The following is a 19,102-nucleotide window of genomic DNA, read 5'->3' on the forward strand; positions in this document are numbered from 1 at the left end:
TGAAAAAAACAAAACTTTGCTTTACTTTTTAATACCCAATTGCTGCTTTTATAATGCAGTCTTTTTTTTTAATTAGGAGCTAGATTTGTTCTCAGGTAGGTCTGAGTTCAAAAGTGTACAACTATGGCGCCCCCTAAAATGGTGATCAGAAGCCCCATTCACTTGCATTAGACATGGTAAATGATCTCTATTTCTCTATTTACTGTATTTCCCTTTGCTCTTCTGCAACCATTATTTGACATTCATGTATAGAGCCTGTATGACTTTCATGTACCATTAGATGGCAGAGGCAGTCATTCTGAAGTTATCCTATGCACAGGTTATGTAATGTATTAGAATGTTAATGTACTGTATAATTGTGCTGCCTGGAGCAGTGAGAAGCTTGCTCTTTGTCTAACCTGTCCTTGAATTGCTGATAGGTAGCCTTCTTTTTTTAGAATGTGATTATGCCTTCTGGTTGTTTTTGCCAACTCTTGTGTTGCTCCGGGTACATAGGACTTCTGGCAACTCAAGTGCTTGGTATGTGACAAGATTATCTGCTTTACAAGAGACAGCTTAGCATTACTGGGCTTTACTCGTGTCCAATTTATATCTTAAATATGTGCTTAATGATAATCTTACATTTGTTTTGCTATGGAAGGTAAAATAAATCATGTTGAAAACTTAGCGTTCCAATCGCTGCTGTTTCCTTAACGCTGTAAAGTAGCTGAATGCCTAGGATGCCTTCTGTGCTTGCATCGCGTTAGTGAGCCAGAATATGTGTAGGTCTTGCACACATACCTTCATTATATGGGTGCATGACAGGTTTAGGCAATCATTCAGAACAGGTAAAGCCAGCGCTTATGAATACAGGACTGATATGAATCTACCCATTTCATAACAAAACAACTGAGCTTGAGAGTTGCCATGAGAGACGGTTTTTTTCCCTCTCTCATATCATGCCTTGACAACCCCATCCCCAATGGCTCCAAAATGTTGCATTTTTATGACACCTATAGAGTAAAACCCAACTAAACTAAAACCAAGGTGCGTTTTCAAAGCCGTTGTGTTGATTTTTGTATTTTATAAGCATTACATTTAAAAGTAACCTTGCAAATTTATGTACACATTGTGTGTAGCTCTGCTTGCCTGCAGCTGTGCACCTATCTATACAGAATTCAGACCTTCATAGTTTAAAGCACCGTACACACTAGATGACACTCTGCCAAGAATCTAGTATTTGTACGGCAGCCCCTGACCCCTATCCCCCTTGGCCAGCAATCTGTCTTGGGTCTCAATCTCCACGGGCAACATGCTTTGCTCGTGTGGAAAAGGCTTTATGTGCTCATCAATTGTATAATCTTACTACTTCTATGTAATGTGCAATACCACCTAAAGTATCCATTCAAAATGTACTCACTCAGATTGCCCTTCTACTACATAGATTTAGAAACCTTGTCATTAAGGGCCTGTTTCCACTAGTGTGAATCTGCATGCGTTTTCTGCATGCAGATTCGCATAGTCTATAATAGTCAATGGGCCTGTTTCCACTTGTCAGGAAAACTGAGCATTTTACTGTGCAGGAAAAATCTGCACAGCAGAGCCATCAGAATTCGCACACTGCAAGGCTAGTGTGCGATTCGCCTGTAATGTAATTGATAGGAAATTCGCATGCAAATTTTCATGCAAATTCGCATATGGATTTGTGTAAAATCAGTGTAAAAGCACAAAGGCACTGATACGGTTAAAATCGCATATCTACAATGATGCACGAAAACAAAAATTACAATACATACAAACTCATGCAAATTTGCATCCGCATAAAAATTCGTTTATGCGTTTTCCACAAAGAAATCGCACCGCACTAGTGGAAACGGGCCCTAATGGTCACCTTAGCAGCTTCTTGTTCGATTAAGATCTTGCAATTTCTTACAACCTACATCCTGTGAGCTACAAATCCAGCTTCATGTAGAAGATACATGGGTTTTAATTGGTATGCAGGGTTGCTGGGAAGTATTATCGGGCCTCTCTTTTTGTACTTCCTCTTTGTCACAAGGTCACACCTGATTGACCTTTGCCCACCAGTTTAATCCAGAGAAAAGAGGAAGTAAACAGACTAATTTGGCTGAAACAGGCTGATTTGCAAATGTATATAGCTGTCTATTCCATCAGTTTGTAAGCAAACAGGATTGAAGTCTGACAAAGGCTATACAGCTGAAAGCTTGCTTATGCTTATTTTAAGTTAGCCAATAAATGTTATCCACTTGATTCAAAACGTCTTGCTAATTTGGCTAAGGTATGCTCACTATAACTTTGCTTTTATACACCATTTATATCTGTGAAACATTTCTTACTTCTATTAGAACTTGCGTTGTTACATTTTAAGTTTAGCTGGGCTTTAACATATACCGTTACTGTGGTACTTTGTGATGTACTTTCTTTTACTAGTCTGACTAGGAGAAAGGCAGTCCCTCACCTCCTCGTCTGAGTGTCTCAGTTTCAGTTGTGGTGAGAAAGCAGAATAGCGGAAGCAAATACTCTGCAGTTTGAGGATACACAATTGTGGCTATCCAGGCAACACTGCACATAAAAATGCAAAGAATATTTTGATGAGAAAACCATACCACCCACTCTGTAATGTACTATATATACTTTTACGGGAAGTTTAATTCCTGTCTGTCAGTAAAACTGTAGAATACCGATTTACCACCTCTGCAACACTTGCTGCTCTCACCAGCAATGCTCTGTTTGGTGAGTACTGCCTTAGCCATGCCTCTGCTTTTACATCTCTGCCAGCCCTTGCCGAGCCTCTCCTAATGCCCTGATGGAATCACCTTGTGAGTACTGAAGCTAAGCAGATGTCAGGAGGGAAAATCATAATAGAAGCGTCCATAGACAGATTCTGATTGGACTTGGTAATGCCTTAGGGCTTTCTGCATCCTGGTTTAGGAGGGCATCCTGTGCTGCTGAAGTAGTAAGGCTCCTTTCACACTATGAAGATTGTGGTGCTATGCAAGCACAACGCACTCAAAGTGGCATTGCATGGTAGCATTGTGTCGCAACCATACAGTGAAGCATACAGTACAATGAAAGTATGCCTCACTGCTACTGTAAAAGAACATGTTGCCCTGTGAATGCCACAATTAGTGTGATGGTGATATTATTTGTTGCAATGCAATGTACAGTATGAAAGGAGTCTTAAAGGACCACTCCCACGAAAAAAAAAGCAGTTAAAATCTTACAGAACCGACAGGTTTTGGACTAGTCCATCTCGCCATGGGGGATTCTCAGGGTTTTCAATGTTTTCAAAAGCATTTCCTGAATAGCAGTTTAACTACCAAAATAGTAAGATACCAGCCAGCCTCCCTACTCACTTGCATGCTGTTTGGGCATTTTGACTCCGCAAGAATCCCCCTTGATGAGATGGACTAGTGCATAACCTGTCTGTTCTGTCAGATTTTAACCTCTTGCTGACCGCGTCACGCCGATGGGCGTGGCCACGGCGGCAGCCCCAGGACCGCCTAACGCCAATTGGCGTAAAGTCCTGGGGCTCTGTTTTGCAGGAGATCGCGCGCAGGCTGCGCGCGCATCTCCTGCCTGGGGGGCGGAGCTTCGCCCCGCCTTCAGTCTCCGAGCGGCTATTGCCGCTCGGGAGACTAATAGACGGCATGATCGCCGTCTATTTACACTGTGCAGCTCTACGATCGGCAGTAGCGCTGTACTGGGGACAAGAGAGTGATCGGCTCTCATAGGCTGAAGCCTATGACAGCCGATCGCCGTAATTGGCTGGCTGTGGGGAGGGAGGGAGGGAAGGAAGCAGTTTAAAGAAACAGGCTTTTTTTAAAAAATAAAAACACAAACGAAAATATTTAAATAAAATAAACGTGTGGTGAGCGATCAGACCCCACCAACAGAGAGCTCTGTTGGTGGGTAGAAAAGGGGGGGGGGGATCACTTGTGTGCTGTGTTGTGCGGCCCTGCAGCTTGGCCTTAAAGCTGCAGTGGCCACTTTTACTAAAAATGGCCTGGTCACTAGGGGGTTTAGCCTTGCAGTCCTTAAGAGGTTAATTGTTTACATTTTTTGCTGGATTGTTCCTTTTAAGGCTCAGTTCACACTAGGTACAGTTGCGGAACGCAATCCGTGGTCCGGTTTTCAAAAACCGGAACGCAAACGAATCCGTGCTGCCCTTTTGCAGCATATGTTTCCAATCCATTTGTGTTTTTAAAAACGTGCCCCTGGTCCTGGGTGGAGGGGGCCCGCCAAGCTGGAGGGGGCCCCCCCACCCACGCAGGGGGGCAGGCACAGCGGCGGGGAGGGTCTGGGTCTCCTGTCCCTGCTCCCCCTCCAGCTATTTGCAGTAATGTAATCAGCAGCGAGCAGGGAGGCAATTACCTTCCTTCCTTGTGTTCTACCGCTCGTTGTGTGACTTCCTGTAATGCCGCCCCCTCTGTACTTCAGTGGGTGGCATTGCAGGAAGTCACGTGGAGGAAAGAAGTAGGTAATTGTTTCCCCGCTTGCTGCTGATTACATTAGCGCAAATAGCTGGAGAGGGAGTGGGGACAGGGGGACCCAGGTGAAGGGGGCTGGTGAGAACCCCCACCCCGTGCTATGCCCGCTGCTATGCCCGCTGCCCCCCTTCCTGGCTTCTACCCCTCCCAGGCTACCTTGGGGCAATTATACTACTTATGGGGGGGATAGGAGGTCCACAAGGAAGGAGCGGGTAGTAGGCAATCTGGTTCTCCCTCCGTTTGTGTGCAACGTAGCCTGTGTAGAGTGAGATCCGTTTTTGTATTGCCTTTCATTGCCTATGCAGGTATCTGGGCTCCGTGAAAATGTTGCAAATCCCGACTCTTTCTCTCATTCAGTTTTTCAAACCAGATCCCGCGGATCCGTTTTTTGAAGTGTGTGAAGACGGGCGCTATTTTAAACATTGGTATCCGTGGCTCTGGTTTTAGTCAAAAACTGGAGTCACGGATATGTTTTTTTAAACAAGTGTGAACCGAACCTTAGTCTTCATACTTATACAAACTTACAATAGTCTTTGGTAAAGAGGGGTCCTGAGCAGAAATGTTCTGTTCTGACTAGTTGTGACCTCCAAAGCCCCGTAGCCCCCACTGTATTTCTGCACCCTATGGAAGCTCTGACCTTCTGCCCTACTGCCTGATGGGAAGTTGGAGATCATAATCCAAGTTGGCTTTCTCATCATGATAGAAAGGGATTCAAAATTACAATAATAGACCCAATTATAAATGTACACATGGAAATTATTGATGCTACAATGAGGTGCAAGGTGTTAAATATAAAAAATAATCCAGCCTTTTGCTGTCCACTTACGTTCAGTAATGATATTGTAGCAATGCTACTGGGTAACAAGAACACCTTAGTGTTATCACCGGTCCGTGTAATCTGTCCTGCATGACCTCCCTCTGTCAGACATCAGCTGTAAAAATAGACCTGCTTACTAATAACTTGGCTGTGCTCTGCTGTGTTTTCCACTGGGGCAGGCAAGCTACAAGCCTTGCAAATGACCAGCTCTGATGCAGCTGAGCTCTTCCATATTCATGCAGTAACTGCATGTCACAGAATTATGGGAAAGAGTCATTCTATTTTTATTTTTTCAACTTTTTTAGTTGTTGTTTCATTGTTGCATTTTCTGGTCCGCAAATGTATGTACACAGTCTATTACCAAAATACAGAAACCAATGCATAGTCCAGCTCTCCTCTCCATGTACATGTCAGATTGTTACATGATTTGGAGGCACATGGGACAACAACATCACTCATCCCAGAAGAGAGATTAAAGCATGAGCTAATGGAACAAAACATGGTGCCAGGGGCCATATTTCAATATTTCTAAGCTCAGTAAGAAGTTTAGCCCATAAAAGGCAGACTGAGTACAATGAATGAGCTAAAGTACAAAACTCAAAGGGCTTTGGACTAGTCCATCTCCTCAATGTGAATTCTCTGTATATTTTCTTAACTCTTTACAAAAGCATTCCCTGGAAAGAATCTGTACCAGCCAGCCTCCTCATTTGCACACTGTTGTGGCAGGACTGAGCAACTGCCATGCAATAAGTGCTTTTGAAAATAAATGAATACCCTGAGAGGAGACGGGACTTGTCCAAAACCTGTCAGATCTGTCAGATTTTTACAAGCTCCTATAAGTGACAGTGACCTAGGGAAAAAGCAATTTATAGCACATTTTACTGTGGGACAAATGTACATCTTATAAGTATAATGGGTAAGCAAGCACCCAAAATGACATAAAATTACATTAAAAAGAAATAAAATAGAAAAAATAGAGTTGGCTTACCCCTCAAATGACACTAGTAAAACAGAATAAAGTATGGTATATATGCCTATTAAATCAAGAATAGTAAAGTAGGTTTTCATTGGCACAGGCCATCTTATAAATATGCATACAAATGTATGCTCAATGTAGAATTTTTTTCATGCCCTCTGTCCCATTGGTCTCCACACCTTTCCACACTCTCCCGGCCAGTAGCAATGATCAATGTATTAGATTGTGAGCTCCTTTAAGGGACAGTTAGTGACAAGACTATATATATATATATATATATATATATATATATATATATATATATATATATATATATATATATATATATATATATATATATATATATATATATATATATATATATATATATATATATATATATATATATATATATATATATATATATATATATATATATATATATATATATACACTGTACAGCGCTGCGTAATATGTCGGTGCTATATAAATACTAAATAATAATAATGTAGAACAGGTAAAAAGGGCAAAGGTGCCGTTGTAGAAAAAAGGGCATCACTAAAGGCACCCATTATTAAAGCCCGATTTGCGCCTAAGAAGCGAAATTTGGGACACCAGTCTGCTATGTAATGACGCAATTTGCATATTGGCAAGCCTTGATGCATGCAATTTCATCTGGCTCCTCTAGGTGTACAAATTCCCCTCCTTTTGCTGTAAATCGTGGCTTTGTGGCAGGAGGTAGAAGGGGGGTGGTTAAATGTTAGGCACCTTTGGAGGGGGATAGTTAAGGTTAAGAGTCAGGCATACATAGCGGTAAGATGGTTAAGGGTTAGGCATCGATAGAGCGAGGTCACAGGGTTAGGCATCGGTAGAGGGAGGGTTCTGTGTGAGAGTAGGGTTAGGTTAAGACATAGTAAAATATCAGTAAATATTACAGATCTTTTACTATTGGCATTAAGTAGTAAAATATTGTTAATTTTACCTATATTCTACTAGCAGCAATCCCATGCACCCTTTTTTTTCTAGGTGCGGTTTTACATGAATGCTAATCAATGAGACACATTATAATTTTTCCTTTCATTCAAATTTCATGTAAATGTTATGGCAGGTAAACTTGGACCAATACAAATTGACAGGAAGTCCATTTTCAAGCTGTATATAATTTACATGAAATATAAGTGCAAGAAAAATTGATTTGCATCCCATTGATCCTCCCTACTGGTCAGTAACAAAGCCTGGGGGGATTAAAGCAAATTTGAAGTAAGGAAACTTGCTTCAGGTTAGATACATACCTAAGTAATAATGCTAAAATTTGTATAGCTCTTTTCTTGAGTGCTACAGCCATCCAGTAGTATTGGGAGAGTCTTGCCTAAAGACTCCTTCCTGAATAGGTGCTGGCCCTAGCCAGGATCCAAACCCTGTTGATCTATGTCAGAGGCCCTTAACCAGTACACTGTCCAGCCAAACTCGTGGGGAAGGCTCTGGATACCATAGATAGCGCCTTCCTGCTCTTTGGTCTGTGTCATCATGTTGTTCCTGGGCTATCCCCCATTTAAAGGAAAACTCAGATATTTAATTGGGATGTATTTATACTTACCTGTGGTTTACTCCAGCCCCATCCTCCCCAACAGCTCTGTTCTCTCCTTATCCCTGCCGGTAATCTCACCGGTCGCTCTCTTCTGCATGGCGCGGCCTCACGCGCCCCACTGTTGTGCTCCCGCGGCAGAGATCATTCGGCACCTGCGCTGAGGCTGCTCATGCGCAGAAGAGCATGACGGGCAGATTGCTGGCAGGATTAATGAGCGAACGGTGCGGCTGGACAGAACGGCGAGGGAGCCCACACACCTCGGGGCTTGAGGTCGGTGGAAGCCCAGGTAAGTATAAATACACCCCTATTAAACATTGTTTCTTTTAAAAGGTGGATGGCGCAGGAACAACGTGCTGGGGGTAGGTACACACATGTGTACTATGTACAGCCCTAGTAGTGACACCAGCTAGTGCCATTGAGAGGACATATTATGCTGTATACACAGTGCTCTTTAATGGACAGTACGACCAGCTTCTTGGTATTGATTATTCTGGGTAGTATCGCCTGGTTAAGTGGGATAAAGAGAAAGCGCTGCATCAGCAGAACCTATTGTGACGTTTTATAGAGCGACACGTGTGCTTTTTTACTTTTTATTTTCCTTTCATTCTGTACACATTAATATATTTGTATACTTGTACTGCTCATATTTCTGTAGATCTTGTGTATTGATATATTGAGCACTTAATAATTACTTGCCACAGATTTTATTTACTCAGAAGAATTGGCAAGGTGGTGTTTCTGTCCTTTATAACCTAGTTCAGCTCGGGCTGTACCTTGATGAGAACAGATGCTGCCTAGTATCCAATTAAGTACAACTCATTGAACCTTTATCCCTTTACAGATGTAGCTGCAGGCACTCGTATAGAAAAAAACCTTTTCTTCATTAAATTGTCTCTAAGTGCTTTCTGTCTTGTCTGTTATATTGTTTTCCCAACATACAGTATATAGTTTTATTGAAAAACCTAAAATGGGGTCTATGAATACAACAGACAAGTACTTGTTAGTCTTGGTTCTGCTTATTGAGAATATTTGGAGCTGCATCGGCAGAAGTTGGTCAGCTATGTACTTAAAATGTACTTTTCTAAAGGTGCCCGATAACTGTACCGTTTCACGGCCCATCAATCGTTGCTGATCGCTGTGATAATCAATAACGGTCGGCCATGCCCATGAAATTCCACATTCCTGCTAGCCAGTTCGATCAGATTAATGGAATCTATCCATTTTTCGGTTCAGTCCAATCAATCTGATTGGATTGGTTAGCAGAAATTCAGCTGTTAATGGGTATGACTGGTTGTTTCTGATTGATTACTGTGGCGATCAGAAATGAAATTGTATCATTAAAGGACACCCAAGGCGAAAATAAACGAATGAAATAAATGATTATATCTATCTTCCTTTTCCTAAAAATGACTTTTTAAGATCTCCCACAGTTTTAGTTTGTTTAAATCTTTTTAAGTTTTTATTGTTGTATTGTTTTTGCTCAATGACACATTCATTGAAGTATGCCAGAGCTAAAATCTATGAACTATTGACCCTTTTTATCTCCTTCCTGCTCCCAGAAGCCATTTTCTGCTAGGAAAGTGTTTTATAGTTGTAATTTCTTATCGATGACAGTCACACTGTAGTCACTTCCTGTTTGAGTCAGGACTGAGATAGACAATTACATACCTGATGTTTAACTCTTTCAGGCAGAGAAAGTAAAAAAGGAATACAGCATAGTTATTGGATTGCTAGGCGCTGTACATACCCATGTCTATCTCATCATGTCACCTCGGGTATCCTTTAACCTCTTGGCGACCGCGTCACGCCAATGGGCGTGAACGCGGCACCAGCCCCAGGACCACCTAATGCCGATCGGCGTAAAGTCCTTGGGGCGGAGTTTGCAGGGGATCACATGCGCCGCTAGGAGACTGGTGCATATGACAGCTGATCATGGTGACTGGCTGGCGGGGGGGGGGGGGGGGGGGGAGCTAGAGGAATAAATGTTAAAAACAATTTGAGAAAAATAATAAATATTTATAATAAAAAAATAAACATGAGGGGAGCAATCAGACCCCACCAACAGAGAGCTCTGTTGGTGGGGAGAAAGGGGGGAGGGGAAATCACTTGTGTGCTGAGTTCTGCGGCCCTGCAGCGAGGCCTTAAAGCTGCAGTGGCCCAATATGAGTAAAATGGCCTGGTCTTTTGGGGGGTTTAACACTGCGGTCCTCAAGTGGTTAATGGGCACCTTCAGGCACAGAAGTTGAAAATAAAGACCAGCACTCATAATGGATGATTCACTGGAACATGTATTTATTCCAGTATCCAAAATGACAAGCAATGATAATACATAGGGCAGATTGGCAATTGGGATCAAACCCAAAAGAGGTATTGAGTTCTCTTCTTTTTTCCAGCACCTATGCAAATATAGGGTTGCTGCAGCCCCAGGAGGCTATACAATTATACTTGCTAGCCCATAAACAATTCAGAAATTGCTATACATTATTGCAACAGACACTTGGCCAAAACTGTTTTGGACTGACTGCATGTTTTCAAACCCAAAAATGTGCGCTCATTTTTCACAACATACAATATTGATTTAAATACCACTCCTAGATAAACCCATCCAATCAAATTGCAGAATAAACCTTGAAATAAAATCAATTGGAAAGGTGACGGACCAGATGGGGTCACATGAATAGCTTGCACACCAGCCACATAATAATCCAAACCAGCAACTTCCTGAAGTGGGTGGAGGCATCAGAGAAAACCCTGCAGTCAACAGTGGGCGTGAACGTAGCTGTAAGTCTAATGTGCCAATGAGTGAAGACCCAACTCCTGTGATTTAGGAACGGATACCAATCAGGTCCGGCAACTTTTCTGTTGGTTTATTTGAAGTTAATTCTGCAATTTGGTTGGATGGGTTTTATCTATGAGGGGTATTTAAATCGCTTTTGTGGCCTCAATTCACAGAGCTTTATCAAACGTTTGATAATTTTCCTCATGGGTAAAATTTAATTTTGAATTCACTAAGGTGTTATAGATTTATGGAATGTTTTATCTATGAAATGTTTAATAAATCTCTAACACCTTAGTGAATTCAAAATTAGATTTTACCTATGAGGAAAATTATCAAACGTTTGATAAAGTGTTTGATAAAGCTCTGTGAATTGAGGTCTGTGTGTTGTGAAAAATGAGTGCACATTTTTGAGCTTCAAACTGACAGGCGGCCCAAAACCGCTCTGGCCAAGTGTCTGTCGCCATGTTTCAGAATTTCTGAATTGTTTATGGACTTACAACTATAATTCTGTAGCCTCCTGGGCTTCACCAACCCTATATAGGTGCTGGCGAAAAGAAGAGAACTTTATACGTCTTTTGGGTTTGACACTGTCTATTTGCCCTATGTATTGTCACTGCTTGTAATTTTGGATACTGGATTAAATACAAGTTCCAGTGAATGGTCTATTGAGAGTGTGTATGGACATAATCCTTACTTTATATTTGGTTGAGCAGATTATAGCAGCAGATATTTACATTTCATATTAACAAAACAATTGAGCAGCCAATCTCTCCAGCACTTGAAAATGCGCATGCATTCAATGCGGCTGGGCTGCTTTCAGTGGTCAGGTAGTAGTACAGTATCTACTTTGTTTGCTGTAGTCACCTCTAAGTGCTTCCATGTAAAATTGCAGTGTTTACAGTACAGCACAGTATTCTGTTTCTGATGAATTGGGATGATTCAAGGAAGGACATCTGGTGCTTTTTTAATGCTGATATTTCTCTTTAGTAAAGGAGAGAATTTTTTTGTCCCTTTGTAAATGTATATATTGAAACATGATAGCTTTGTATTACACTCTCACTTCTTGAGTTCTTGCTATTGCATAAGATAGAGTTGGATAATTTTAGCAGCATTTGCTGGCACCGTTCAATCTTTTTGGGACGTGTACGTCTCAGGATATGCCTGGATGCACCTTTGACTATCATTGCTCTTGGGAGTACATTCCTGTTTATATGTTTGTAACTGGGTGACACAGCCTTCTGGCAGTCACATGACTTCCTTTACATCCTGTCATGCTGACAGTGGTCACTGCACAGAGGTTACACACGCAAAGGGTCAAACTTTTTTATAGAGATGACAGGATGGCCGAAAGCCTTGTGCAACTTGGTAATTTCAGTATTTACTTCTAATGGCAATTGTCTTTTGATCTGGTCAACTATTTAACCACATGATTACTTATGCTAATGATTACTTATCATAAAATAAGGAAAATATTTGCTATATCAATTCATCTCCTCTCTCCACAGCCCTGGACCCATAGCTCCATCTCTTCACTGCACAGCCCTGGACCCGTAGCTCATAGCATATTGTTGGCTCCCTCTGTCTGAGCCATGCCAGTTTATTCACATCGGTGGAACATAGATGCTGCCTCTGATGGGCATTCCTTACCTATGACTCTTGATTTGAGCATGCTAATCTCTTGTCACTGTTGATGAGATGTACCTATAGGATTGTTGGCATTGTGGTAGATTAGTTACCTTGGTTTAGATTTGGTACATTGACTTTGTTCCCTGAAAAAAATTCCATGCTTGTAAACTAGGGTGTGTGGTTTTATATACAGGATTCTGTTAATTTCATGTGCAAATATTGAATGTGTACAGAAGACATACAGCCATCTCTACACCCACTCTGCACACACAATTCACTTTGCTTAAACAATGTTGGTCATGTTATGGGAATATCTTGTCCTAAGCACAGTTGTCACTAATCTGACCTATGTACAACCATATTAGCTCACTCCCCACAAATGTGGAAACACATTTGGAACACCTTTGATAAAGTCTGTATGTTTTACAGGCATTTGATCTACTAATGAACAGACTTTTGGCCTGCCTTGTGGTATCAACTGCTTGCCGCTACCTGACAAGTTGGCCAGCATTTTTTTAATTGCTCAGCAACCTTTTTCTCGTGCACCATTGAGAGTGGTTAGATGAAAGAGTAAAAAAGAATGGACACCCCAGAAAAGTGAAGATGTATTGTTTGTAATCTCCAGCTACAAGATTCCAGTATGGAGGAGGGTATGGCAATATCAAACCTGATAATGGAACCATTAAAATATGGGGGGCAGTCCAAGGAAATAAAACGTGCAAGTGAGTTTTGATCAAAAATCCTTTTCAGACTTTCATAGGAGCTCTGTGATGGGATTTGTGAATGGCATGTGATGGGTCTTAAGCCCAATCTACACGATACAATTCTTTGTACGATTCGATTACGATTCTATTTACGATCCGATTAAATCCGTCATGTCTGATCAGGATTCGATTTGAATTAATTCGATTTGCCATTGTTTTGCAATGGCAAATCGAATTGAATGGAATCCCGATCGGACATGTTGGATTTAATCGGATCGTAAATAGAATCGTAATCAAATCTTACAAAGAATCGTATCGTGTAGATTGGACTTAAAGCATAACAAGACACACAGCTATATAGTTGTGCAAACAAGCCAATATATTAGTTAGCACTTCACCAATTGCTAAGTAAACATGTCTCTGACAGACTAAAAACCAGTGGATGAGTTGATGGCCTACTCTCAAATAGACCATCAATTTAACCACTTTCCTAATTTTTATCATACGGTCACAGCTGCTATCTTTGTATTACTTGATACAGTGCAGAACTATGCATACCACTCCTGCTCTTCTTGTTGAAGAACGTACTGTACATTCCTGATCAATATACAGTTGATATTCCAATTTTGAATGGAACCAGAGACCACCTAGTTTTTATTAGTATTATCAGATGTAATGTTCTTATAAAATCCAACACCTTATTTTACAATGCTAAACCGCATGCGCTGGCCTTTAAAACCATTAGTGGATAATTGCTTTAGCCTAAGCTTTTCTAAAGGGTGACAACTGATGCCAGGCAGTGGGACACAAAACAATAATACATCATATTGTGTATCTTAGGCTGGGTTCACAGTAGAGTGCAACCACAAGGTGTCCGATGTACGATCTGCTGTGTCAGTCCATGGATTTCATGGTGCATATCTATGTCTGTCATAATGAACCTGTCATAGATGACAAGCTATCTATAACCTACTCAATTTCCAAGTGGTGTCTGAAAAGTCAGAATGAGACTTTTTTTTTTTTTTTTTAAGCTGAGGAGTCAGATGATTTTGGTACCTACTCAATAGCCCTGCAAGCGCTGTGGAGTCTGAGTCGAGGAGTCAGAGCAATTCTGGGTACCTGGAGTCAGTTCCTAGTGGTTTACGTCACCCCGAGCTGCTTGGTTACTCTGATAAACTGAGTTGGAGTCGGATGATTTTTGCACCGACCCCACAGCCCAGGTTTAAAACACATGTAAACACTCTTTCTTCTGTATATTACCTGCATTTTACGCAAGGAGGCAAATGGTTACTTACAAAGCAGCCCCTGCTATTTAAATGGGACTGCAGGGTAAAGCCAATCAACAAATTTAAAGGCACAGTAATGTGCCTGGATCTGCAGTACCAGATATAGCACTGGCTCAACAGTTAACTCTATCTTGTCTATCCTACAAGGAGACCTTTATTTTCACATGGTATTGCGGTAGCAGGAGCGGTGCTTGCAGCCAGTCTGAAAGTCCCCACCTACCACTATTTTGCGACCTGGAAGTTACATTACTTGTGGGATTTCTTAAGTTTCAAACCAAGGTGCGCAGTACAGGTGGGGTGCCAAGTGCTGCCACCGCCCTGGACCACCTCCTGCATGCTACATTACAGGAGGCTGAGTGGGCAGCCCTCATTACCTAGATTTGAACAAGACAATAAAGTCTGCATGCAGTTGATCAATTAAAGGACACATGAATTGAGAGTGATATGGAGGCTGCCAAGTTTATTTCCTTTTTTAAACAAAACCAGTTTCCTGGCTGTCCTGCTGATCATCTTCCTCTAATACTTAGAGCTTGAGTAAGTATGCAGATCAGGTGTTTCTGACTGAAGTCTGACTAGATTAGCTGCATGCTTGTTTCTGGTTTGTGATTTAGACACAACTACAGCCATAGAGATCAGCAGGATGCCAGGGAAATTGTATTGTTTAAAATATAATAAGGTAACCTCTCAGGTCAGGTGTCCTGACTTTATAATTCAACTATTGCCCTTGTCAGGTGAAAATGTTGCAATGAATGCAGTGTCTGACAGATTTCTCCTCTCCATAGCTGTTGAAGAGAGGTGTGCTGGTACAAGGGACTTTTCAGGGTCTATTGTGATTTTGTAGCTACGCTTAATTGCCTAGCAGCAGTTTTAAAGATCTTTTACATCTTGCTCTTCTAGGACCGATGACTCCACAGCACAACAACCTTCAAGAGGACAGTCTCAGAACAATGGATCAGGTACTTTTGCCAGAAGATACATTGAAGCATAATACTGATGTTCAATTATTGAAGAAGATCTTTAGCTTGTAGAGGAAATTCTTTTCTCTAGTTTCCAATGGCAAATCTGTTATATCCCTAAAAATAATCTGCAAAAGCTTCAATTTCAGTAGCTCTGTAGACCATAGAATATACAAAAGAATGTCTAATGTCTTAATGTGGTCCTCTTGAATAAATTATATGCAGCCACTGTGATTTTAAAGTGACCATGTAATGAGAAGGATATGCAGGCTGTTGTGTTTATTTCCTTGTAAACAATGCCAGCTGCCTAACTATCCTGCTGTTTGGCTGCTAAGGTAGTTAAATCAAACACCTAAAACATGTTGTCAGATTGTGTTCAAAGATGAAGTAGTAAGTAGATAATAGCACAAGTAAATTTTGGTTTGGCTATATTTTCAATGTTCATTTACCACTTACAGATTATTGTAGGTGCAGGCTGCTAAATTTGGGCACAACACTATAACGGTAATAATCCGTGATTACATCAACAGTAATGATAGTGACAGTATTAATGTGCATGTGGGGATGGAGAGACTTGTTAGTGTTAGGAGTAGGCCCCCCCTCCTGTGGTCCCCTGGTTGTGCCCTTTCAATCAGCGCAGTGGCAGTGGAGGTGCTTAACCCCTTGTTGATTTTGTAGCTCGGGATGGCAGCCAGGGGAGCATAGGAGGAGAGGAAATAAGTCGTGTGGGCTGCTTACTTTCCGCTGCTGGGCATTTGGCTAAAAGAGGGGGGGATCTGAATGTAGGAATGGGGGCCCCCTAAAAGTTTTGCAGGGGGATCCTGTCAGGCATCGTTAAGTCCCAGGAATAAGATACAGTAATAGTAGAATATGTGTAAAATTGCAAATATTAAACGGACATACTAGGATATTTGTAATATTACTGATCTTCTACTATTAGCAATACTCCCCCCCCCCCCCCCCTCAAATTCACATGTGCATTTTATTATGGCTAGGTTTACAGTGAGAGTTGCCTTGCATTCCCTGTAATAGCACGGGAACATCAGGGAATGGGGAAGCTGGGTTTTGCGGCAATGCACGGCATAAAGTGTGTTATGATGCACGCCATTATACCGCAGGCGTTGCACTGTGAACATCTCATAGGTGGTGTAGTGCACCAAGGCACGCAGAATGTGGCTGTTATGCCGCTTCGCAATACACCACTGTAAACCTAGCCTATATGTATGCATTCAAAGGATCTGAGCTGCATACTTGTTCTGAGTCTGTGGCTTAAAGCGGACAAGAACTCTTGTTGAGGAGAGAAGGAAAACACAGAAATCCACCATGTGTCCACCCTGTGTGTGTTGATAGAGAACAGCCTGTCTAATTCTTCCTTATCTGCAATGAATGGGCCAGCGTAATTTGAGCTGTCAGCTCTCTGCTGAATTTTAAAGCTAATAGGTAAACACAGGAGGTTAACCCTTCCTGTGCTCCCAGCAAACCAGGAAGTAACCACACTGCAAAATCTCTGTGGAAGTTATGTAAGTTTTAATGAAGATGTTCTCTTTAACCATTACTGCCACACGGACATGAGTCTTACGCCTGTGGCAGGTGCTGCTGTAGCCGCAGGCACATGAGACTCTCATCTGTGCAGTTTGCGGGGCTGTGCATGCAATCATAGGGGTGGAAGCCTGCAATTGCGATGGTCCCGGTGCCAGAAGTCCCCTGAGCCAATCCATACTTGTCCGGCGAAAATGATCACTGTTTTTGTTCAAAAACGGTGATCATTCTCTGATTTTGTACTGCTCGTGCTGCCGCGCTCCCTCCCGCTCGCTTGTATCAATGAGATGCCTACGTCACTTCCTAAGTAACAGTTATGCATTCCTTCCTATGTAGCGTACTTATTGTATGCAATAGGAAATGATGCGCGAGGACCTCTTGTAGCCAAATAGTAAAATTACACCTACAGACTAAACATTTTTTAATATATATGTCAAGAGGGCATATTATTATTAAATTATGGGCTTGTAATTAGTGATGGATGTAAAACGGAAAAAAATGCACCTTTTTATTTCCAAATAAAAAATTGTCACCATACATTGCACTAGGGATATAATTTAAATATTGCAATAGCTGGAACAAATGGGCAAACAAAATGTGTGGCTTTTATCTACAGTTTTAAGTTTTATTTTAAAACTATAATGGCCGAAAAACTAAAATGATTTTTTTTCAATTTTCTCATATTATTCTTATTAAAATGCATTTAGAATAAAATAATTCTTTGCATAATGTATCGCCCAAAGAAAGCCTAATTGGTGGCGGAAAAATCAAGGTATAGATCATTTAGTTGTGATAAGTAGTGATAAAGTTATTGGGGAATGAATGAGAGAAGCGCTGAAATGTGAAAATTCTTCTCGTCCATAAGGTGAAAACAACCCGCAGGCTGAAATGGTCAAAGGTAATTATGCTGTTGCTTATCTTTTAGAGCAAAGAGGGAGTTCTATGTTCAGGTGTGCTTTAATACCCTACAGGTACAGGATCAGCAGAACAGTCAGGCAATATGTATTGTTGTTACACACTGTTATACCGCACCCGTTGCACTGTAAACATCGCATAGGCAGTGCAGTGCACCAAGCTATGTAGAATGTGGTTGTTACGCCACACCAATAACGCACCACTGTAAACCTAGCCTTTATGTATGCATTTAAAGGACCTGAGCTGCATATTTGTTCTGAGTCTGTGGCTTAAAGTGGACCTGAACTCTTGTTGAGGAGAGAAGGAAAACACAGAGAAATGCACCATGTGTCTGCCCTGTGTGTGTTTATAGAGAACAGCCTGTCTAATTCTTCCTTATCTGTGAAAAACCATTCATTTTTCTGCAATAAGAAGTGTGAAGCCTGCCACAGGGCTTATTTCCACTAGGGTGCCTCGTCTGTTTCTGAATCTGTTGCGCAACCCATGCTGCAAAGCTGCAGCCACATCGCTATAGCCATGCATGACTGTAGTGATTGGTATGCATGCTGTATGTCTAGAATGGCACCGGTAAGCAATTTGGGACAGCATGCTATTGAACAGAATAGGCTGCATTTCCCCATCTAGCTCAGATGCAGGGAAAAGGTGAGTATTTGTACTTTGTGGAAACGGATCCTAAAGGTGGCCACTAATTATCCAATCTTTCCCATCCAATTTTACCAAATCTATGTAGTGTAAGGGTAAATTAAGTAAATATATTGAATGCATCATTTAGGCAGTTCCCTCATATTACACAGATTGGATGAAATGGATTGGATCATTAGTGGCCACCATTAGAGACATCAGTTTATGGTCATCTCAGCTGAAAATGTAGCAGTACAGCTGTAGCGGTACAGCTGTCCCCCAGTGTCTCTTAGTGATCCTGCTGTATTGCTAAGCAAGCTACAAAAGGGCGCTATTCTTTAGCACCTCTAGCTCAGTGCAGTACATACAAATCCAACCTGGATTCGACCAATCATATGGGATGAATTCTCCAATAACTCTTATTTATTTTCAGCAATTATACAACATATAACAAACAGCACTTGTTGTTCTACTGTATGCTGTATAACCATTTATAATTAATAAGAGTTATTGGAGAATTCATCCCACTTGATTGGTCGAGTCCGCATTGGATTTGTATGCACTGCACTTTGTATGCACTGCACTTTGTATGCACTGCACTGGAGTTGTATGAAGTTCGATGGGCCCTCGTTTCGATCTGTGACTCCCTATGTGAATTGAACTATATCTGAGGCCAGCAGATACCCTTGCTTGTTTTGTGCACCTCCAGCTCAGCACACACTCACCAATGTGGTCGCTGCTTCTCTCTCCATAGAACAGACCAGGCTACTTGCATTTGTACAAAGGAGTAAGGGAGAAAGCAGTATAGCTCCTGTACCCCTGCATTTAC

At 41.5% G+C, this 19,102-nt stretch overlaps 1 protein-coding gene across 2 annotated transcripts in view; it reads left to right on the plus strand.

The window, feature by feature from the left end:
• GRAMD4 (GRAM domain containing 4) overlaps positions 1-19,102 on the plus strand; it is a 157,985-nt gene that overhangs the window by 83,218 nt on the left and 55,665 nt on the right. The window contains exons 5-6 of one of the 2 annotated variants that reach the window (XM_068276318.1): positions 15,140-15,198; positions 17,603-17,635. In XM_068276318.1, the coding sequence (XP_068132419.1) occupies positions 15,140-15,198; positions 17,603-17,635 (92 nt within the window). The remainder of the gene's footprint in view (positions 1-15,139; positions 15,199-17,602; positions 17,636-19,102) is intronic. The other variant, XM_068276319.1, reaches the window with a different exon arrangement.

Source organism: Hyperolius riggenbachi, chromosome 3 (assembly GCF_040937935.1).
Source record: "Hyperolius riggenbachi isolate aHypRig1 chromosome 3, aHypRig1.pri, whole genome shotgun sequence".
Lineage (NCBI taxonomy): Eukaryota > Metazoa > Chordata > Amphibia > Anura > Hyperoliidae > Hyperolius > Hyperolius riggenbachi.